Source organism: Miniopterus natalensis, chromosome 15 (assembly GCF_054644295.1).
Source record: "Miniopterus natalensis isolate mMinNat1 chromosome 15, mMinNat1.hap1, whole genome shotgun sequence".
Taxonomy (NCBI): domain Eukaryota; kingdom Metazoa; phylum Chordata; class Mammalia; order Chiroptera; family Miniopteridae; genus Miniopterus; species Miniopterus natalensis.
The window spans coordinates 27,269,210-27,286,536 of NC_142095.1; the positions used below are offsets into that span (position 1 = coordinate 27,269,210).

General features: G+C 46.2%; 1 protein-coding gene across 2 annotated transcripts in view; it reads left to right on the forward strand.

The window, feature by feature from the left end:
• Nucleotides 1-17,327, forward strand: part of MRPS22 (mitochondrial ribosomal protein S22) — a 132,526-nt gene that overhangs the window by 104,816 nt on the left and 10,383 nt on the right. The window contains exon 1 of one of the 2 annotated variants that reach the window (XM_016207073.1): nucleotides 14,923-15,109. The exons of the other annotated variant lie outside the window; for it this stretch is intronic. Coding sequence (XP_016062559.1) covers nucleotides 14,938-15,109 — 172 coding nt within the window. The 5' untranslated portion in view covers nucleotides 14,923-14,937. Of the gene's footprint in view, nucleotides 1-14,922; nucleotides 15,110-17,327 lie in introns of those variants that run through there. 2 annotated transcript variants of the gene reach the window in all.

The following is a 17,327-nucleotide window of genomic DNA, read 5'->3' on the forward strand; positions in this document are numbered from 1 at the left end:
GAGATGACCAAGTGGCTTTTGGTCTTTATTTTGTTAATGTAACATATCATGTTGATTGATTTATGGGTGTTGAACCATCCTTGTGTCCTGGGGTGAATCCCACTTGGTCATGGTTTATAATCATTTTAATGTATTGTTGAATCTGGTTTGCTAATACTTTGTTGAGAAATTTTACATCTCTATTCGAGAAAGCACTGGTTCTCTTCCAAAGCCTTGGCTTAGGCCTGGGCCCAAATTCATTCTCTTGGTTCTGTAAAGGGGCTAATAGTTTTTTAATTTAGTTACTACCAAGGGACATTAGCAGGGAAACAGAGAGAACACAAGAGGCCTGAACCACTGCAGGTGACACAGATCAGGTCGGAGGGCCCATGGTAGCCACTGCCTGCCACACTATTCAGTATGGCTGGTGGTGGTGGTTCCTAGTTGCTACAGTCATGGCTACCACTTAACAGCTGCTACTATGCCCTCATGCTGGTCTGGCCATTTTATCTACATTATTTTATCTTATCCTCATGCCAACATCATGACTGAGACACCAATATTTTCATTTTTTAAACATGATGAAGCTGAGTTCAACAAAATTAAGTAACTTGTCCAAGGTCATATCACTTAAAACTGGCAATTCCAGATTTGAACCTGGGTCCTAGTCTGAATTCCAGTACAATATGCTGGTGTCCTTCCTTACTAATCTTTAGGTATAAAAGTTCAGAACTTGTCTGGGTGGTACCCCCACCTGTGGAATCCAAGGACCAAAAAGATCTATTTCCCAGCACCCCTAGATGCCTCAGAGATGCCCTGGACCCCAGGCCCTCCTAAGCAGAGAGGAGAGGTGGCAGCTGGCCAGGCCATCACTTCGCCTGGCCCCTAACTTTTTCTGTTCCACCTGTAAGTGGAATGGAGCCCAGAGAACTCACCTGGCTGGGCAGGGCACTTGTCCATGGCATGGGGAGCCCCTCCATGTTCCAGTTTCTTAGAAGGGTGTTGAGGGCATGTGTTGGGCTGCTTAGGTCTCTGAAATGCCATATAGTTATTTTTAGAGTATATGAAACATGTAGAGTTTATGGGCTATATATAAAACGACCACCTGTGCTTGTTGCCAGGATCTTAGAAGTCCCATGTGAGCAGCCCCCTTGTCTTCTAGATCAGGGTGTGTCAAGAGTGGCACTATGACACTTGGGCAGGAAAATTCCTTGGGGTCTGTGTGGGGTGGTGGGGGAAGGATGTCTTGTTCATTGTAGGATGTTTAGTAGTGTCTGTGGCCAGTAGCACATTCCCCCATCCTCCCCAGTCATGACAATCAGATACTTCTCCAGACGTTGCCAAATATCCCCTGGGGGCAGATGTACAGAATCACCCAGTGAAGAAGCTCTGTCATGGAGGAAACCACCATTCTGACTTAGTGACAGTCAACATTTTGATTTTTAGCACTGTAACACCCATGTGCCTATCCCTAAAGCAACAGTTTTGTTTTGCTTGTTCTGAAACTTGGTAAAAGTGGAATCATGCATGTACTCTTGTGTCTGTGTTTGTGAGATTCGTCCCTACTGCTGCGTGCAGTTACCTCATGTGCATTTCGTCGCTGTGTAGCGTTGTCTGTGAACAGGCCACATTCCAGGGCTGGTGGCCTTGGGGCCATTCCAGGCTGGGGCTGTGCTGAGCAGTCTGCTCCCCTGGTATACCCATGCATGCGTTTCTCCTGGAGTAGCATTTCCCTGGAGGTCTTAGGGAATGGGCATTTCCAGGGTGTGAACATTACTGTTGGTCCACATCTTTGCCAACATTTGAGTCGGCCAACTTTAAAATCGTTGTCAATTGATGCATACATGCATTTCATATTCTCCAGATCCCATTTGTCCACACACCACTGGGAGCCTGTACCCTATGCTATCCTGAGTGCCCCGAGCCTCCCTCCAGCCTGGAACTCCCTGCCTGCATCGTATCTGCCTCATTTCTGTCCCTCTCTCGGGCCGAGGGGCCCCACAAAAGCAGGGATGTGTCCTTTATCTCTGTGTCCCCCACTTCCACCAGAAGACTGTGTATTGGATGAATGAGTGAATAATTCATGAGTATTAGTCTCTCCTTCTGACAAGAGGAGAAACTGCAGCCCAGTGGGGGTAGGGATAGGCCCGGGCTCCTGACTCTAAACCCTGCCCTTCCCAGTGGGACACTCAGCCTCAACTGCTCCTCATTGTTCTCTATGCCCCAACCCCAAGCACACTTTGTCCTGACAGCCACAAGTTGTCCCAACAGGGAGGCAAAAGAGAGCTCCACTCAGGTACCTACCCTGCTTCCCTGAGGGGGCTGGGTTTCTGGAAGGTCTTGTTTGCAGAGGGAAGGAGATGGGCTGGTGCTGGGACCGAGACACACCTTCAGTGTAAGCTATGTTCATCTGATTCTCTGCTGCATTTGGGGAACAGGGACAGTGACCAAATTCCTATCATAAGAGAGCATATCTGGGGAGGTTTGGGGAGGGAGAGACAGACAGATGGGCATTGGAGACACAGAAACTAGCAAGGTCAGTAGCCTGGAATCCTGAGTATGTGGAAATATAAGGTGGGGGGGGAGGCAGCAGGGAGGGAGAGCTTTCCCTCAGACAGAACACATCGGTGACTGCCAGTGGACCAGGCCGGCATGGCAGAGGTGGGTAAACAGGTGGTAGAGGTAACTAGCAGGTGCACTTACTTAGTGCCCACTGTGTGCCTGGCACCGTATTTGGTGCTTTATTGGCATCTCATTTTCCCATCTTAAAGATGAGCTAGGGTTAGCATAGTTCCCATTGTACAGATGAGGACTCTGAGGCTCAGAGACCAGAAGCAGCTTGTCCAAGGTCTCTGCTTCCACACCAGAGCACACATTCCAGCAAGGGCTGTTGAATGGATTTTGAAACCTCCCACTGCATCACACACTCCATGAAGGCCAAAGCCACACCAAACTCACACTAAGCACGGTGGGCAGGACCCAGGGCAGAGAATGACTTCAGCAGAGACACATCGATCAGTTGCCTCCTACTTGCACGCCAACCAGTGCTAGGGATTGAGCCTGCATCCAAGGTACGTGCCCTTGGCCTGAATTGAACCCGAGGCCCTTCAGTGTGAGGGCTGAACCACTGAGCAAAACTGGCTAGGGCTGGGTATCCTATATTTTTATTTGCTAAATTTGGCAACCCTAACAAGGAGGCCTGTGCTGGTATCATCCCCCTTCTACCCACAAAGGAGTAGAGGCACAGGTGACTTGTGTGGAGCATGGCTGGCACTGGCACCGTGTACCTGATCCCAAGCCCAGGCCCTTTCCACTCCACACAGCTGCCCCCTCTGAGAGCTAATTGCCAAATGGAGTTGCAACCTGACATCTGGGGCATGTGTTAAACCACAACAGAGCCCGTCTTCCCTTTCATCAAGCATGGCCGGGGGGGAGCTGCCAGAGCCCTTGGAGGGAGGGAGAGTCCTCACTTCAAAGGCCTTGTCCCGAGGATTCCAGCCACAGTCTTCCAGGTTTGCTTTTGGCTTCATTTCTTGGACTCACTTGCCTCTGGGGACTGAGGTTTTACTTGTACGTAGTGAGAAGATACTGCTTCTTTTTTCCACTGGGAGGAAAATACCACCTTCACTAAGTGGTGCTTGGCACTTTTCCAAAATCTTTTACATCTATTCGTTAGTTCTCATTGCAGCCCCATGACATGCCTCCGTGTACTGTTGTTCCCATATTACAGATGGAAAAATTGAGCACAGGGCACTTCGGAGGCTGGCCAGGGCACTCAGAGGGGAGGGGGAGCTGGCTTCTCAGCTTCCTCTCTGGCTCAAAGGTTTTGCCAGGCTACCATGGGGAGGGGACAATTATGCGACACAGGGAGTTGCTCCTGGGTCTCAGAACATAAATTTCACTATGCCAGAACCCAGCAATCCAAGGCTCCCACTGTCCCAGATTCTGCTGCCTTCTTTGCCTTCTTCATGGAGGAGGCAGGCTCAGGATGCATGGAATTAAACAGATTCGAACTTTCCTCCAAAGAGGAAGCCCTCACATCCATCTTCAGGGCAACCCAACCCCTCCTGATGTCCTGCCCTTCTCCTTCTGCGGTCATTCTGTTGCCGGGGTTCAGCGTTAACATTCAGGGGACATTCTGTCCAAAGCCACCAGCAATGATAGGAACTGTGAACGCTGGTATTTCAGAAAGATTATCAGCCACAGGCAGGGAAAAGAAAGCAATTTCAGGTGCCCCCTTTACTCCCCAACAGAAGAGCCTACTGCCCCAGACCTCTGGCCAGCCAAGGTCTCCTGGCCAACAGTTCTAAGGCTTGGTGATAAGATTGCTGCGGAGGGAGACACTAAGGAAGCAGGTCCCACCACCCTGTGAGGGAGGGGCTGGCCGGCGGCAGCACCCTCTGCTCTTGTGTGTGTCAGAGGAGATAAAGCCCGGTGGCACACCACATGGCCCTGTGGTCTGTATGGCCTTCCTTCAGAGCGAAGCTGACCCTGTCCTCCATGCATTTCATTCCCCAAGGGCGTGTGTGTGTGTGTGTGTGTGTGTGTGTGTGTGGCGCTGCCATGGGTTCTGTAACCAGCTTCTCTCCTTGAGACAGTTCAGACTTCATCTGGGCTGCCTGCCTTGCTGGGGAGCTGGAGCTAAAGCCTTAGGGACACTACTCATGTTGTCAGTGCAGACAGGAACACGTGTGTGAACAGCTCTGGGTCATCTGTTAAGTGCTGCCTGCTGTGGCCTGGCCAGTTTTGCCCTCCAGAGACAGAACAGATGAGTGAGCCTCAACTGTCAAGCCCATTTCAATGGTCAGGAGAAGTCAGAGGACACTGTGCTTCCAAGATCGCAATGAACCACACGGAGAAGTGCGCACAGCCCACTCTAGCCTCCAGGCAGGCTCGCCAGCACTCACCTCTCTGCCTCCAGGGGGTCTTGTCCAGGGCCGCCCTCCTTGCGCAGAAATTCCCTAATGCTGGAACACTGGTTCAGACACAGCAGCCAGGCACTCAGGTGCCCCCACCTAGCTCTGCCTGCTCCTGTGTAGCCTGTGGACCAGGCCCCGCTCACCCCCACTTTCCAATCCCTGTCCTCCTGTGAACCCGGCCCCTTAATCCTCGCTGCCTGGCTCAAGGCCCATCTCTCCTTTTACCTTCCTCTGGCCTTTCTGGCCATGTTGCCCACACCAGTCATTTTGCACATGTCCCAAGGCTGTCCAAGTTTGCTATCGTTTTGTGATAACCACCTCTCACAGGTGCCCAGAACTTTCCAGCGGACAAAGCACTTACACGAGACACACTCACGTAGTCCTCACTACAACCCTGTACACGGGGACTGTGCTCCCCACTTTGCAGATGAACATCAGAGGAGTGAGCTGCCCACTCTGATTCCAAATCACCTGGTTTGTGGAGGCTGAGCCCGCCTTCCAGTTCTGCTGTTCCCTGACTCACACTCTCCTCCACCCCCCACTGAGAGGTTAGCCGCAAAGCCTGCTGGCACCAGCAGGGTTCCTAAGTGCCAGATGGGAGGAGAGTTGGTCTGCTGGCTCTATGAAACAGATCCTTTTAGAAAAGCAAGTCTTCCCAGAGATGAGGATGCAGAGATTGATCTCCAAGCTTCCAGAATGAGAAAGAGGGGTTTGCATGCCTGGATGTGGGCTTTTGGCATTTAGGAGGGAGATGGGTCTTTGAGGCATGGCTACCCTCTCCCAGGACCCCGTCTCCTATCTGCTCCCCACCAACTCCTCTCTCCTGGGAGATTCCTTGCTTCTGGCTGGAAGGTGGGAGGGTGGAGGTTCTCTCTGTCTGCAGGGCTGGTGGAAAAGGACCTTAGAGGCTGCATGAAAAGGAAGGACACAGTGTGTCATTCAGAGAAAAGCCGAAAACAAAGGCTGCTGCCCCACCTCCAGGAAGGCCAGGAGGGGAAGGCGCCTCTAGAGCCAAACTACCTGGGAGGATCTGATGCCCTAGGTCTGGGCCCTGACAGCGGTCCCACAGTGCCACCTAGTGCCATCCCGGGAGAACACGCGTCCCTATCCCCGCAAAGTTGGGCACCAAACAGGAATGCAAAGCATCTCTTAAGAACCAGATAAAGTCTGCATCTACACAAATGAATGAAGAGCACTGGAAATGGCATACACTGGAAAAGAGATTTTTAAAATTCTTAAATTTATAGTATGAAACACCTATGTTGGCAAAAAGATGTCAACACAATAACCTCAACTTCCACCTAAGAAACTAGAGAAATAAGCAGACTCTAGAGACTAAACAATAAAGGTAAGAATGGAAATCAATAGGAAACATAAAAACAATAGAGAAAAAATCAAACTAAGAGCTAGTTCCCTAAGAATGTCAATAAAATTGATAAACTTCTAGCTAGATTCATTAGAAAGAAGAGACTATACAAATTGTTAATATCAGGAATAAGAGAAGCGATATCTTTAGGGAATCTACAGATGTTAAAAGGCTAGCTAGTTAGCACTATGGACAATGTTATGCTGATAAATTTGACATTGGGTGAAATGGATAAATTTTTTGAAAGATACAAGCTACCAAAGCTCACTTAAAAATAAAAATAAAAAGGTAACTTGAATAGCTCTATATCTACTAAAGAAATTAAAATAGATTCAAAAAACTTTCCACAGTGAAAACTCCAGGCACAGGTGGCTTTACTGGTGAATTCCACCAAACATTTAAGGAAGAAACAATACCAATTCTATTCAAACTCTTCAAGAAAATAAAAGAAAATAAAAGACTTCCCAATTTATTCTATGCAGCTAGGTACTAAAACCAGACAAAGACTACTAGAAAAGATAACAACAGGCCAACATCCTTCATGAACCTAGAGTAAAAATTCTAAACAAAATTTTATCAAATCAATCCAACAGTATATAAAAAAGTATTATGCATTCTTATCAAGTGGGGTTTATTCCAGGAATGCAGAGTTGGTGTAACATACAAAATCAATTAGCGTAATCACCACATTAACAAAGTATATAAATAAAACCCTATGATCCTCTCAGCAGATTCTAAAAAAGCATTTGATAAAAATCCAAATTCCGTTCCTGAGAGAAATTCTCAGCAAGCTAGGAATAAAAAAGAACTTCTGCAACTTGCTTGACAAAAGCCATTCATGAGAAACCTGCAGCTAACATCACACTTAATATGAAAAACTGAATGCTTTTCCTCTAAGATCGGGAAGAAGACAAGGATGTCCTCTCTCACCACTGCTCTCCAGCATTGTACTGGAGGGTCTAACAAGTGCAATCAGGCAAAACGAATGAATGAATGAATGAATGAATGAATGAATGAATGAATGAATGAAAAAAGTCCTCCAGACTGAAAAAGAAGAATTAAAGCTTTCTCTATTCACAGACAATGTGATTGTTTCTGTAAAACATCTGATGGGATCTACAAAAAAACTCCCAGAACTAAAAAGTGGATTTAGCAAGTTTGCAGGATACAAGATCAATATACAAACATCAGTTGTATCTCCACAGACTAGCAACAATCATAAATTGAAAGTAATAATATTTACAATATCAAAAAATATGAAACTTTCAGGATAAATATGACAAAAGATATGATCTGTACGTTGAAGGCTACAAACCATTGCTGAGAGCAATTAAAGAAGACCTAAGTAGAGAGAAACCTTGTTCATGGGTCAGAAGGCTTAATATTATTTAGATACCAGTTCTCTCCAAATTGATTCATTTAGAGAAAACAGATTTGATTTTATCTCAGATCTTAGATTTTTATCTGAGATTTTTAACTAATCTCAGTCAAAATTTCAGCAGGACTTTTGTAGAAATCGAAAACCTAATTTTAGAATTTATATGGAAATGCAAAAGACATAAAATAGCCAAAACAACTTTGAAAAAAAGAGAACAAAATTGGAGAACTAACATTGCCTGATATCAAGATTTATTATAAAGCCACAGTAATAAAAACAGTGTAGTGTTGGCATAAAGATATAAAAATAGATCAATGAAACAGAACAGGCTCCAGAAATAGACCCACACATGTACGCTAATGTTTTAAAAAGGTGCAAAGGCAATTCTGTGCAGAAAGGATAGTCTTTTCAGCAGATGATTCTGGAACAATTGGTATCCATATGCAAAAATATACTTCAACCCATACCTCATGTTATATAAAAAAATTAACTCAAAACGGACCATAGATCTAAATGTGAAATATAAAACTATGAACCTTTTAGAAGAAAACAGGAAAAATCTTTGGGATCTTGGGTTAGGCAAAGTACAACCCATAGAAGAACATAATGATAAATTGAACTTTATCAAGATTAACATGTTCTCTTTAAGAGATATTGTCAAGAGACTACAAAAGCAAGCCACAAACTGGGAAAAATATCTGGAAACATTTAAAATATAAGACTTGTATCCAGAATATACACGAATTCCTGAAATTCAATAATAAGAAAACAAACAACCCAACTTCAAAAACAGGCAAAAGGTTTGCATGGACAACTTGCCAAAGAAGATCATGGATTCTAAACAAGCACATGAAATGATGCTCAACATCAGTAGGCATTAAGCCAGTGCAAATTGAAAACCACAATAAGATACCATAACGTACCTGTTAAAATGGCTAAAATTAAAAAGACTGACCATATCAAGTGTTGGTGAGGATGTTGAGGAAAAAAAACTTTCATACACTGCGGAGATATTAAACGGTATAATTACTTTAAAAGACAGTTTGGGAGTTTCTTTAAAAGTTAAATATAAACCTACCATATGACTCAACTATCCCACTTCTAGGTATTTCCCAAGAGAAATGAAAACGTACATCCAAAGACTTGTACACAAATGTTCTTAGGAGGTGTTTTTTTTTTTGTAATAGCTGAAGACTGGAAACAACCCAAAGCCCCTCAATAGGTGAATGGATAACAGATTGTGGTATATCCATATAATGGAATATTATTCAGCAGTAAAAAGAATTGACACATGTCATAACATGGATGAATCTTAAAATAATCATGCTAAGTGAAAGAAACTAGACAAAAAAAGAAATACATGCTTATGATGTCTTTTTAATTAAAACTCTAGAAAATTCAAACTAATCTGTAGGGAAAGAAAGTAATGGTTGACTGGTAGAGGGAGTTGTGTGGGAAGAATGGGAGGAAGGGTCCAGGGGCACGAGGAAACGTTTGGGGTGATGGATGTGTTCATTATCTTAATTGTAGTGATGGTTATATGGTGTGTACATAAGTTAAAACATGAAATGATATGTTTTAAATATGTGGCGTTTATTGTATTCCAATTATACCCAAATAAGCCCGTTTGTTCTCTTGTTTATTTATTAAAAAACAAGTAAACTCTACTGGTAAATCCTCGAGGTCAGGGATATGTGTATTCTCTTCTATTTTCCACAAGCCTATGCGAGGCCTGGATATGCAGAAGGTGGCCAGCAACCATTTGATTACTTTAATCTCCACAAGGCATACCAGTGTAGAAAGAAATGCACTGAGCAAGGATGTTTGCTCATGCCTTTTAGCTGATGGGGAAATTGTGATTTCTTGATATAGCCAGATTCGCGGGCCGGGGGGGGGTGGGGGGTGTCGGTCTGGTTGCTCATTTCTCTGGACTGCTAGTTTAAGTCAATTCATTTCCATATGAAATGTCTGCAGCCCTGGAAGGGTTTTACAGGAGACAGAATGAATGCATGCCACGGCTCCAGGAAATAAGCCCTGGCTGCTCCATGCCTGTTAGCCCTTACCCAGCCCAGCGTGGACGCCGTGTTCATCCCATCTCAGAGGAAAAGGCCAAGGTGGCGAGTAGCAAGGGCTCATATGCTTATAAATTGTGGAGTTAGAATTTGAACCCATGTCTGCCTGATTCCAAAGCTCTTACTACTAAACTGCCTCTGTTCCCAGGCCAGTATACATGTGTGAACACATGCATGTCCACCTGTACACACACAAGACCACATACGCACACCTTACATATACATGTGTATACACATATTTGAACACACATGCACATTTACGTGCATACATATGGTCACCTATACATACATGCATGTATACACATATGCCACCCAAGACAAACAGGAACATATGCACATACATTTGCGTGACACAGCCCCCTCCACACACACATTGCACATGCACATACACACAGGCACACACTTAGGACACCCTAAGAACATACCTTCTTCCCTTTGGTTCTGGCTTCCTATTAGTAGTGACCAGAGCATTCTGCTGCAGCCTCCCCCAGTCCAGGCCCCAGGAATCCTCAGGACCCTGCAGTCTGAAGTGAAGTTATGCTCGAGCCCTTGATCTGGGGACTGCATGCAAGTCAGGCAATCAGATGCATCACATTTTCTCATGAAAGAAATATCTGACAGGCTTATTAACCTTTGAAAATACCAGCTCTCACTCCGAAGGACTTCCTGAGTTCAGATCGAACTGAAAAATAACCTTGTGACAGACCACCCGGTTCTGAGCCGATGGGAATTACTTTTAACCCAGGCCAGCATGTCCCTCAGACAAAATGTTCCACATACCAATCCTGACAGCGGCCAGCTCTTGGGAGCAGGGGAGCCAAGTGTCTGCTGTTATAGATCATATCCACGATGGCTGTGACATGGGGTGACTGCTCTGGGTCTGCGTCATTGTGGGGGCATCTGGGATGGCAGGAGTGTCTGGAAGGAGCCAGCCTGAGTGCCTTTGACATTTATGTCCCTGTGCTGTAGGACAGAGGGTCTGCCTATCATCACTGACAGATGTAACCTTGGCCTCTGGCAGTCATTTTCTGTTTCAAATGTTCAGTTTGGGGTAGAATTGTAGTTTAGTAGGTGCTGTCAGAAGAAAAGAGACAGAGTGCCCTGTGGAAAACTGGAGATAAACTGATAACTTCAGGGTTGGAGGAGCTGACTCATCCACTCCCACCGTCTCATGGTGGAGGACAGTCTCCCTTCCTGCTCTCTTTTGGGCCACATTCTGGGCTCAGAAGACAGCCTGTATCATTTCTGGAAGTCTCAGTGTTTTTCCTCATCCCATGAAACACATGTTTCCACCATAGCAGCTGTTAGCCTTGTCTTTGCATTGAATAAATTGGGTGGTTTTGGGCAAGACCCTTAACTTGGGAGCCTCACTTTATGCACATAGAAGATGGGAATATCAGTGCCTGCCCTGACTACCTCACCAATTTGCCATGGAGAGCAACAGGACTAAGGAAAAGACAGTGTGTCCTGAGTAAGAAGAAAGGTGACTGCCCCGTCGCATCGTTCAACATCCTCACCATTGCTCAAGGTTTTTCTGTCCAGACACGGCTTTGCCCAGGCTTCCAGGCACACCTTCAAATGTTTCCATTTCCCTTCAAAGCTATCAGAAAAGGTTCCTGGCTTCCAGATCCTGGTTCCTCCCCCTGGCACTGCTGCAGATTGTCGCACCGCTCCATGGGCTGGCGATGCTTCAAGCCCCCAGCAGCTATTCAGACTTCTTGCTCCTGCAGCTCCCAACACAGCCCTACCTTTTCTCAGCCAATGACTTTGGTCTCCATCGCTCAGAGACAAGAGGCAGAGAGACAGGAAGGCGCTCTGATTCCCTCCTCAAAACCTGTCCACCCTCGACCCATCTTTTAGCTCCTTGCATCCTGGCACAAAGGCCCCTTCCCGTGCATGGCCAATGTCCCCACTTAGGATCTCATTCCCCGGAGCTTCCTTGGGAAACTCCCATCATCACTTGCCCCTTCTCACTTTACTCTTCCCCTTGCTACCCACCCCTTTTTGGAACATAGAGGGGCTTTGGCCATGGGATTTGTGTCTGCAGGAACATGCTGCGCATTTGGATTCTGAACAGGGGCAAGGGGAACACACTCTGGGTAAGGATAGAAATGGGGCAGATGTGGCCCTTGGCGAAGGCTTCCAAGATAGGTTTTTGAAGACTGTCAAGATGTAGCAAGGGCGTTGCTGAAGACTGCAAGGGTTCTTCCATAGTCCAGGCCGTCACCTTCTCCTCAGGTCCTGCCCTTTCTCTCTGCATCCCTCTCTCTCACTTCTACCCCCACACCCTCATTTGAAGAATTCTAAAAGCCCAGGGCAAAATCCTAGTCCCTTTGGGGAAACAATGAAGAGTTCAGACCCTGTAAAATTACTGACAGTTGGGTAATGGAAAAATCACTATATTTTTGTTTTACAAACAATAGGACCCATTCTTGCTCCACAGAGTTGGTGATCCCTCTCCCAGATTTGACCTGATGAGTCCTAGCAGTAGATGCTGGCAAGGTGTCTTTGGGACTGTCAGTCAGCGGGTCAGCTCTCCCCATTCCCCAAGGGTGAATAGAACCCCACCCAAGCCAATCATCTTCTCTCACAGGGAACTTGAATTTGATCGAAAGCTTGTAGTTGAAACCAAGTCACCCTGAAAGCAGCCTCCTGGAGAGATTTCTCTTGAGTTCCCGACTATAGGGAACCTGGAGCTTCTAGTCTTCAAGTACTTTCTGAGGCTTGGCTGCTCAACTTTCCCTTTAACTCTGTGAGATACTCAACATCTTTCCAATAACTTCCATCTGTTTTAGTCAGGAAATTTTTCTGTTGTTTACAAGAGAATATTAACTGATAAACATGTAACTCTCTAAAGGTCTCGCTCTGCAGATCTTCAAAAGCCACCAACTTGCTGCCACATGACCTTCTCTCACTCTTTTCTTGCTTCATGCATCAGATCCTGAAAGGACTTTATCTTCAAAGTCTGCAAGATAAGTACTACCATTATACCCACTTTGCAGGTGAGGGACTGAGGCTTTGAAAGATGTGGGCACCTGCCCAAGGTTACAGCTGGAACCAGGAATCTTGATTACTCTGTGTCAGTAAAACTTAGTGTAGCCCTAGTAAAGGAGTCTAACGAAAGGAAAGTGGGAGGGACTCTGGCCAAGATAGCACTTTCTTCTTTCTCAAACCTCATAGTTGGCCATCTCTGCTTCTGCTACATTTTCTTGTCTTTCTCTGCAGACTGGCTTCCTCTGCTCACTCATCAGAGAGCATATTGCTGAAAAAGGCTGCTACAAACCCAACTCTAAATAGTAGGTTATTCACTTCAAGCTTTTATCAACTACAGTTTCTTTGTTTGAAATATTGAGAGAAAATCTGCCTGGTGCCTGGACAGCTGCGTTAGGTTGAAAAATGTCCTCCCTTCCCAAAAGATATTTACCTCCTAATCCCTGGAATTTGTGAATGTTACCTTATATGGAAACGGGGTCTTTGCAGAAGTGATTAAGTTAAGGATTTTAAGGTGGGGAGATTATCCTGGATTATTCAGGTGGGCCCTAATAACAATCAGGTGTATTTGTATCAGAGTGAGGCAAAGAGAGACTGGACACAGACAGAAGAGAAGGTGATATGAAGATGGAAACAGAGATTGGAGTCATGCAGCCATGAGCCAGGGAATCCTTGCAGTCACAAGACGCTGGAAGAGATAAAGAACAGGTTCTCCCCTACAGCCTCTGAAGGGAGCACAATTCTGCTGATGCTTTGATTTCAGCCTAGTGATGCTGATTGCAGATCACTGGTATCAAGAGCTGTGAGGATAAGTTTCTGTTCTTTTAAGCCACTAAATTTGTTGTAATTTGTTACAGTGGCTACGGGGAACAAATACAGCAGCCAATAGATACATGCCTGCCGCATTAGGTGTCCCTTCATTATCCGACCAGTTCTGTCCCGGGGATGTTAATAGGAAAACAGCCACTGAGGCTTATCCTCTCATGAGTGGCTTTTGGGAAAGTAGGTGATTGGTTCTCAGAGAAAGGGCATGGCTGGGAAACACTGGGCATGCATCCCGCTACCCTGACACCTGTTTTCACTTAGGTGTGAGAGGAAGTGTTGGGAAGCACAGCACAGCAGTCATGCCTGAATGCAGCACCAAGCCTGGGGCTCTCTCCTTCCCCACCCACACGGAATAAATTCATAAACAGAGCCAGCCCTTCCTGAGCAGTGGGAGAAAGGAGGTAAGATTAGAAGATGAGTCTACCTGTCCCACTAATTCAAACAAGTGTTTACTTAACGCCCTTCTTTAACCAGGCGGTGGGATAAGTTCTTAGCACAGGCAGCAACCTATAGTCCGAGGGAGAATAGGACCTGAATATCTTGGACAGCAGGAATGAAAACAACAGGATCATTTAATCATTCATCTAGTCATTTATTTGACAAATGTTTGCTGTGGACATAGATGTACCAGGCCAGGTGATGTTATAATCAAATACAGTGGTCCCTCGGCTTTCGAATGTAATCTGTTCTGGAAGACCTTTGGAGATCTGAAACATTCGAAAACCGAGGGACCAACAGCCGACAGCTGGGCCTCAGGATCTTGCCCTCGGCAGAAGCCCGTGGCATGTTCGACTTCGGAGTGTTTGAAAACCGAAGCACTTACTTCCGGGTTTACCGCGTTCGTAAACCGAAACGTTTGCCAACGGAGACTTTCTAAAACCGAGGTACCACTGTATAGTCATAGTCTTCATGGGGTGAGAAAAGTACAGATCAATGAGCAAAATAATCACCAATTGAGAAAAGGGCTATGAAGTAAAGACCTAAGTTCTGAGAGACAGAATAAAGTGCATGAGCTGATGGGAGATGATGGATGGTGCTGGTGGCTATCAGGGCTTGGACTAAGGAATTGTATTTGGGGGCATGGGGCCTGTGACAAGTCGAATAGGAGTTGGATTTAAACCTGGGGCTGGGAGAAAAGTTTTTGGCAGGAAATGTTCATTTGTTATTTAGCGACATGGGAACGAATGGAAAGCCCAGGAAAAAGGGCACAGAGGGCTTTATGCATAGAGAAGGGCATGAACACTTTCATGTGAGAACAAGCGGTTTACAGAAACAATCTATAAAAGGCCCAGAAGCAGCGCCGCTTCCGGCTCCCGCCTCAGGACTACATTTCCCAGAATGCCGTAGGAACGCGCGAGACCGGGAGTCTCTCCCAGCAGCTTCCGGCGCTGGCGGCCCCGGATAATTATGGCGGCCCTCAGAGCGTCTGTGTTGCCTTGGAGCCTCCTGACGGGTTCTAGAGGCACTGAACGGGTCTCTTTCCGGGTCCGAGCTCCGCCCCGGCCCGGCGTTCTGCTCCAGCCGCTGCCAGGGCCATGCGGGACGGGAATACCATGCCGTCGGCTCGGTTCCAAGGCCGGTAAGTGACCTGCCGGAGATCGGCTGGGGCTCTCTGGGAGGCTCGAGCCTGCTTCTGGCTGGCGTGCCCCACGCGGAGCCCCACCCCCACCGCCACCGCCACAGCCACCGCCACCCCGCTCCGCCCGCAGCGCGCCCCTGCCCCTGTGGGCTCTCTCCGTAACAGCAGCGTCTGTCATCTCCCGCGTCAGTTCGTTCGTTTACCCACTTAACCTGCAGCTCCAGGCCTGCTCTTTGCGAAGCACCGTGCTAGGTTTAGGGGATGCGGCAAACTAAGACTGAAACGGGTTTCCCCCCGCGAAGGAACTCATGGCCCTTTGGGGAAGTGGCAATGCACTGTGACCCGGGCTGTGACAGGGAAACGCACCCAAGACTGGAACTCAAACTAGGGTGGAAGGGCAGGGAGGGGTTCCTGGAAATTTTTGGTTCTTGGAATGGTTATGGCCAAAGCTGAGACGTGTTTAACCATGCGAGGGCTAAACTAAAAAGCATTCCAAGTAGAGGAAACAGCGTAAGCGAAGGTCCAGAAATGAGACTGAACACAGGTAGTTCGGGAACCCATTTTGGAGGTTAGGGTTAATGAAAACGGGGGGTTATGACTTTGGATCTAGGTTTAAAAGGGGGCAGTTTTTAAAGAGGGAGGTAGAGGAGGGGAGGGGAGGGAGAAATGGCAGTAGATGAGGTGAAGAGATGGGAAAAGAGGCAGAATTCAACGTCTGTTTTTTCAATTACAGTTTACATTCAGTATTATTTTGTATTAGTTTCAGGTGTACAGCATAGTACAGATTGGTAGTTACAAAATAGTCATGGGAATGCAAAGTACAGCATAGGAAATATAGTCAATAATATTGTAATAATTAGGTATGGCACAAGGTTGGTACTGGAAATATCAGGGGGAACCCTTTGTAAAGTGTATGATTGTCTTCCTGATTTTAGGTTGTCTGTTTCTAAGAATTTTTCCTTTTCTTTTAGGTTGTCCAGTTTGTTGGCATATAGTTATTCATAGTAGCCTCATGATCCTTTCTTTGTATTTCTGTGGTATCAGTTCTAATGTCTCCTTTTTTGCTTATAATTTTGTTGATTTGGGTTTTTTCCCCCTTGGTTAGTCCAGTGAAAAGTTTGTCAATTTTGTTTATCTGTCCAAAAAATCAGTTATTTGTTTTGCTAATCTTTTCTACTGTTTAGGTTATATTTTTAAGAGTTTACTCTGGTTCTGTGGAGAATGGTTTATAGTGGAGGCAGGGAGACTGGTAGGGAGGCTAAGGCAAGAGATGAGGATGGCTTTGACTAGGGTAGTGACCGTGGGAAATGGAGGAGTAAAGAGAACTTAGGAGGTATGACAGGCAGTATGTTCTGTGTCAGTGTCCTTTTTTGTAAAATGGGGAAAATCATAGTATTTACGGGGTTGTTGTGAGAATTAAATGTGCTAAGTATGTAAAGTACTTAGCTCAGTAAGTCCTGGCCCATAGTAAATATCTAAAAAAGTGTCAGCTGTTATTATTGTTACCACTGCTGCTGCTGGCTAGGTGTGCAGGGTAAAGAAGTCAGGAATGACTACGAGGTGTCTGGCTCACATGACCTATTGGATGGTGGTAAGATAGGGAATAGTAGGAAAGGCAGGTTTCAGACAGCAGGTTGATGGGGTCTACTTTAGTAATATTGAAGTGCATGTGAGATGTCCATTGGGCATCTGGATGGAAGATGATCTTGGCTGGAGATTCAGATTGAGAGTCTCCAGCACATAGAAGTAACTTAAGTTATAGGAGGCTAGGAGATCATCTCCTGAGAATGTGAAAAGGAGGAACAAAGGACGTAGTTCAGAACCCTTAGGGTTACCAGCGTCTACAGGACTAGCGGAGGAGAGGGGGCTGGAAGGAGTGACTCTTTTTTCCTAATGGAAGTGGAAATGGATGTTAGGCAAAGGGACAGGCAAACTGCATGCGGCAGAACTGAGATCAGGGTCTCCTCTCTTCAGTGGCACCACATGGCCTCTTCAGTATCATGTCCAATCCAGGCCTCTCTTTCCTACCTGCAACCCCTCAGCCTAGAATTTTCTTCCCTTGTTCTCTGCCCTGTTGAGGACCTGGGACGCCATCTTTGACCCCGTCATACCCTACATGCTCCCATGCTATGTGTAATTCCTTCCTCAGTAGTCACCCAACTCTTCATGCCTCCCTGGTCTGTAGCACTTACACTGAGGAGCAACACAGATTGGAATT